At 40.5% G+C, this 6,000-nt stretch overlaps 1 protein-coding gene across 1 annotated transcript in view; it reads right to left on the bottom strand.

The window, feature by feature from the left end:
* Positions 1 to 2,356, bottom strand: part of nxph4 (neurexophilin 4) — a 44,698-nt gene extending 42,342 nt beyond the window's left edge. The window contains exon 1 of the mRNA XM_083938401.1: positions 2,059 to 2,356. Within this exon, the coding sequence (XP_083794527.1) occupies positions 2,059 to 2,112 (54 nt within the window). The 5' untranslated portion in view covers positions 2,113 to 2,356. The remainder of the gene's footprint in view (positions 1 to 2,058) is intronic.
* Between the last annotated feature and the right edge of the window lie 3,644 nt (positions 2,357 to 6,000).

Consider the following 6,000-nt stretch of genomic DNA (forward strand, 5'->3'; position numbering starts at 1 on the left):
TCTTTTCAAGTATGTTGGAACAAAATATTTAAAAAACAATTGTTCAGAATAATGTATAAGATACGTTAAATATGAATGATAGGGAAGCTACGAGGAGAGGTTTCTCATCCTTTCTTACTTTGTGACCTCTTGCAAACACTCACTTATGCACTTAAACATGTACTTAAACAGGCCTCTAAGTTTCTGTAAATGGCCACTTTGGGTGGGTTTGTTCAAACAGACCATGAAATTAAGTTAGGGTGATGGTTAATATTACCTTTTCTTTCTCCCCCCTCCACTGATTTCTGTTCAGCTGATTCCTCTCTTCCTTCCTCTCTGTTTAAAATGTTTCACCTGCCCTCACTTCTTCACTGCCTCCTCCTCACTTATTAATCCCTCAAGCTAATAGTGCTCCCAAGGATGCAACTTGTCATATCATGTCAGTCGAATCACTGTGTCATCTACTCCGCATACAAAACAAACAAGACTCTCATCCCTCCTGACACACACACACACACACACGCACGCACGCACGCACACACACACACACACACACACACACACACACACACACACACACACACACACACACACACACACACACACACACACACACACACACACACACACACACACACACAAACACACACACAAAAGAAAAAACAACTCAACACAATTTCAAATGGCACATTACTGAAAAGCATGACTGATATAATCTAATGCCAAGTCGATCCTATAATACTTGAGCCAGAGTTGCACTCTCATGCGGAAGAGGCACAGCAGTTCCACTTTGCAGAAGAAATGATTTGCATTCAATCTTCAAAAGCGTAGGTGTTATTACCTATAGCCCCAATCTGCTAGCAGCCAACATTGTGTGTTTGTTTTTTTTTTAAATGGCAAACTAAACAAGCCATCTTTGAAGAGAATACCGGCTACTGTGGGCCACCGAGGAAATCTGTTGGCAGTAAAGGTTCCAGTAATGTTCCTCTGCTATTCAGATTTGCTTTACACTTTCAGGGTTGCTGTTTAAACCTTGTAACAAAACAAAAAACACATTAAAAAGTCTTGTTAAGCTACAATAAGATTTAACAGTGTCATGCATATTTAAACAACTGTAATTGAAGATACATCAATTGGTTTTTAATGAAAATCAGTGGGGTGGAGGGTGGGGATTGTCCATAATTAAAGAGGAGGATAAGTCAGAGGAACAGGAAAAAGGAAGGAGTCAGAGGTGAGGGTGAGGAAGGAGAGCAGGATCATGGTGAAAGGTTATGTCTTTATTCTCTTTAATTTCTTGCTGAGGCCAAAGACATCCTGAGTACTGAATCTGCTGGGACATACTGCCTTCTATTGTATTCTGTTGCATTGTGTTCTGTTATGTGTGGATTTCTGTATATAATAACTACATTATTGCTGTCAGTGTAAATCAATCAGGAAAACACTCTAATATATTGCGCAAAAAAACAGCCAAAGTTGAGTGTGCGCGCACATGCACGGCACGCACGCACGCACGCCTTTAACACGTAATCAGCAGCTGCAGAAGCATCAGAGCAAAACTAGGCGTACAAAGTCTTTGCCATATCGATGACGAGATAATAAAAAAGCCACGGGCGTGTTTTAACTTCTGAAGAAAAAAGAAATGAGAGGAAGTTGCTGGGAGCGCAAATAGATAAATAGATAAGTGAAGCTGTTTAACCGACAGTAAACGCTCAGACAGCAGAAATCTGCGCGTTTGGAGCTCGGGCTAAAGTACCATACCCGTTTATTTAAACTAACAAAACAAAATTAAGCCAATGAAATACGCTTTTTTGCAGGGTGTTGGTGGTCTACGCCGCTGCCGAGAATATATAACAACTTTAAACAAGTTAAAGTGAACAAGGATTTCATGGAGACACAGACATCACTGCTGCGTCTGATTCCGATAAAAATCTTTATGAGACCCGGGAGGGGAGTGATTTCTAAGAAACTGACCCTTTGAAGGAGAAGGCAGGTGTTTCTCCCCATACGCAGCACTCCACGTCTCTTTGTTGGATGTATTAAAGAGTTTTTTTTTTCTTCTCAGTATAATAATAAACTCACCTTCCGTAGGATCCACTGGCAAAGGAGAACCACGGTCCACCGGAGAACCTGCATGTCACCTTCCTTATAGCGGACCACTCTGATAAACTACACGTCTCTCCTGCAGAACATATACAAGAAACACCGCGCAATCCAAGGAATCCCAAACAGGCAGGCGATACGTGAAAAGTATCAGGAAAGCAGAAAAAAACACGCGTAAAGTTGGATGTTTGTTCAGTCAGTGTCACGGTGGTCTCTACAGGCAAACTTTAAGCTGTGGCTTCAGTTTGTCTGGTCCGCCTCATGTGGCACATCCATGGTGTTTGTCTCCGCTCATGCTGGACGTTAGTTGGAAGTTTGCGCTGAGACGAAGTCAGATTGGAGGGCGCGAGCACAGAGGGGATTTCATTGAAGATCGCCAGCGATTCTTGTGTTTTTGGGACTCTCTCTCCCTCTCTCTCTCTCTCTCTCTCTCTCTCTCTCTCTCTCTCTCTCTCTCTCTCTCTCTCTCTCTCTCTCTCTCTCTCTCCCCCCCCCTCTCTCTTCTCTCTCGCTCTTCCTTCCTTTCTCCCTCGTTCTCGGTCCGCGTCACGGCGCACAGCAGCTCCGAACCACACTGACCACAACTGCATGTATAATATTTTGTCCTGTCAATGTTTGGATAATGAGGTGGTCGGCTACTCCTTAATCACATGAGTGGAGATGATGTTGTGTTTTAGCCTCCTTAAAGCTAGTGTAGTGTAGCCAAAGAAAGTAAGAGGTTGCCTTAAAATGTGGCTTTTAGATGCAACATTGTGTTTTAATGTATTGTTTCATGCTAAAGCTCAAATGATTCGCCAAAATTAGAGGATCGATCATCAGCTTAATAACTGATCATTTTAACGTAATTTTTTTCAGCTTGACCAATGTGGGGATTCACTGCTTTTCTTTGTCATAATTTATAGTAAATTTAACATCTTTGGTTTTTCACTGATGGTTGAACAAAACAAGCGATATTAAGGGTGTCTCCGTCTACTTGGGCTCTGGGGAAACAAAAGTAGATTTATTAATAAGGAAAATAGTATGTTGCCTGTATTTTATATAATATTGTCTTTATTATTAATGCAAAGTGTTAATGGAAAATACAGTAGATCGATAGAGGGATACATAGATAGATAGATAGATAGATACATACATACATACATAGATGATAGACAGATAGATAGATAGATAGATAGATAGATAGATAGATAGATAGATAGATAGATAGATAGATAGATAGATAGATAGATAGATAGATAGACAGATAGATATATTTTTCTCATTCACCTGACTGTCTGTGAAGGAGACCAACAGCACAAGCTAGCCAGACTATAAATTCACAGAAAAACAATTTTGAAATATTAATGTTGCATGGATATATTGGAGCAGAATGGCCCCACATGTCTCCCTGATGGCCAGTCCCAGCTGCTGCCTGCCTGATTGTGGACCTTTAAAATGAACTGATCTGGGATGCACAGTGTTTGCTCGCCTGTCTTGCAAGTTTATCTGTGTGGAAATCAGTGTGTCTGTCTGCTGGATTGTTAAGAGTGTCTGTCTATGAGGCGTTATATAATGCTGTCAATCCAAGGTATCTGACTGAGTGACTGACAGACGTCTCTTCTGTATGAGCATAATGTGTGTCTTGGCTTTCTGTCTGTGTATGATAAAGTGTGTCCCTTCTGGATTACCGTCTGTCTGAATGACTGACTGACCAGCTAACGGTTTGTTTTTTTCCCAATGCCCCTGTATCTAACTGTCTGTCTTATTGTTTTTTCATTCATCTCTCATCTCTGTCTGTCTTTTCCAAATATTTCAGCATGAATACAGTGTGTATTCAGTACAAAGTGAAAAGAAGTTTATGTTTCACAATAATACTGTCTCTTTCCCAAGAGTACAACAGACACAAGTCTGCAGATCAAACACAGAGATTGCAACGCCTACTCCCTCAAATACCAGACATTCAAGCTCACCTGTGGCATGTCTTGTGCTTCTATAGTCTCACATTGACAAGGCCAGTTTATGAGACTGCCCACCAAAGTGCACATCATGTTGATGGGCCTGTAATGTGACACCCTGTCACAGATGGAGAGGAGTGTCTGTGTAAAATGAGCTGCTTTGTGGATATGTATGACTCTGTATATTGTATATTAGCAATCTGTTACCACTCTTTGAAATGCAGGGTATTTACAGTCTCTCTTTTACAGCTCTCATCAGTGGGAGAATGACACAGCACTGCCTCCCTGCGAGGCAAAGAGTCATTGCATGAAGAGGCAAACTTCAGTGCTGAGGAGACATGAACACAGGAGACTGCGTTTTCACAAGTGAGGGAACTGAGTGGCAGGAAGAGTAAACATAGTTCAGGAATGGATTCTGATAATTACAGCATGATGTACAGTAAATCTACTCTTAACTGGATGACCAAGTGCTGTAGCAAAAAGAGCAGGTAATAACATCCCTGTCCAAGCAAGATTTAAAGTATGCGACCATCTTGCTGAAAGTATTATTTTGCAAAAGTAATACATTTAACCATGAAAGACTAAACTACCACCGTCAGCTAATGTCAGAAATTAAATCTGCAGAAAGTGAAATGTCTGTGCTACACTGAAATATCACATCTATTCTTAAAGTAGGAAAGTATTTAGAGTAGTGTGTTAGGGTTGGGCAATTGGACTAATATATCAGCTCTCAGCGATGGCTGAGTACATTATTAGGAATTTTTTTGGACCATTGTTATCATTTTTATATACCAGAGAGGCACTTTCAATATTTTGCCAGGTGTTTATATTTCTGTCTTGTTGTGGGCAGATTTTGTCACCACGATAGCGTCACAACCGTGAAGATGCTATCACGAAACTAGAAGTGTGTAGTTGAGTTCAAAATAAAGGCTTAAGGAATTTACTGGCAACATATTTTAACAGTTTTCCCTACATCCCATACTGTAGCAACTAAAGCACAGTAAAAACTTTTTTCATTGCATTTAGGCAACTCAGCACTTCCTTCAGGTTAGTGAAAGATAATGTTCTTGGTTACGCTGTGTATTGTCATTAGACTGTACATGTAAAGCCCAACTAAGGTCAAGAGTTGAAAATTTGCAATAGCTTTAAAGTCTGTACAGCACATCAGTTTCATGCTCTTTATTGGAACTATGCTAAGTGGCATCATCCTTGTCAAATCAAATCAAATTCAGTTCAGATATAAAAACAAACAAACATTAGTATCAATCAAAACCACAACCTCAACCTTAACCAAAGAGATTTAAAGCCCCTGAACATCCACACAGGTGATTTCAGTTATTCTGGCTGATTAGACCTCTGCTTAGGTTGAAGGTGGGCGGGGCTTTGATGAGAATTTGATGGTAATTTATGAGGTCATAAATGTCCACCATTAATAAGAATGATACAGGTGTACTTTGTCCCGCCTTAACAGGTGAAACAAAGCTGACAGGAGACTCAGAAAGATGTCAGTCATTCACAGTAGACACACCCACACGGTCCTGAGAAAAGGTCTAATTAACTAGTTAACTTAAAACACCTGTGTGGGTGTTCAAGGGTTTTAAAACCTAACTACAAATGGGACACAGGACTCCAGATCCTGATCTGGTGTCCAAGTCGTTCTCTTTAATGCCCAACATTAAACTTTGGGTGTGTTACAAAACCCTCTGAAACCTAACTTAATGTTTCCTCAATTATATACAATTTATATACAATTATCAAAAGCTGAGTAAGTTACTCTTTTGGTTCCTGCCAATCTTACAGCTGCTGTAAATCAGCGTGTTAGACCCATTGCTTCATCTTCAGTCAACCATGAAACCTTGTCTATCAAACACAGCAGGTCTCAAAGAATGTGACCATTTCCCATCTCCATCACTGCGCTCCATTCAATCTACTGTCTGCGATTTGTATGGCCACAGCACACTCCGTCCTCCTGTTTCCCCATTTTTTT

This window comes from Echiichthys vipera (genome assembly GCF_963691815.1).
Source record: "Echiichthys vipera genome assembly, chromosome: X".
NCBI lineage: Eukaryota > Metazoa > Chordata > Actinopteri > Perciformes > Trachinidae > Echiichthys > Echiichthys vipera.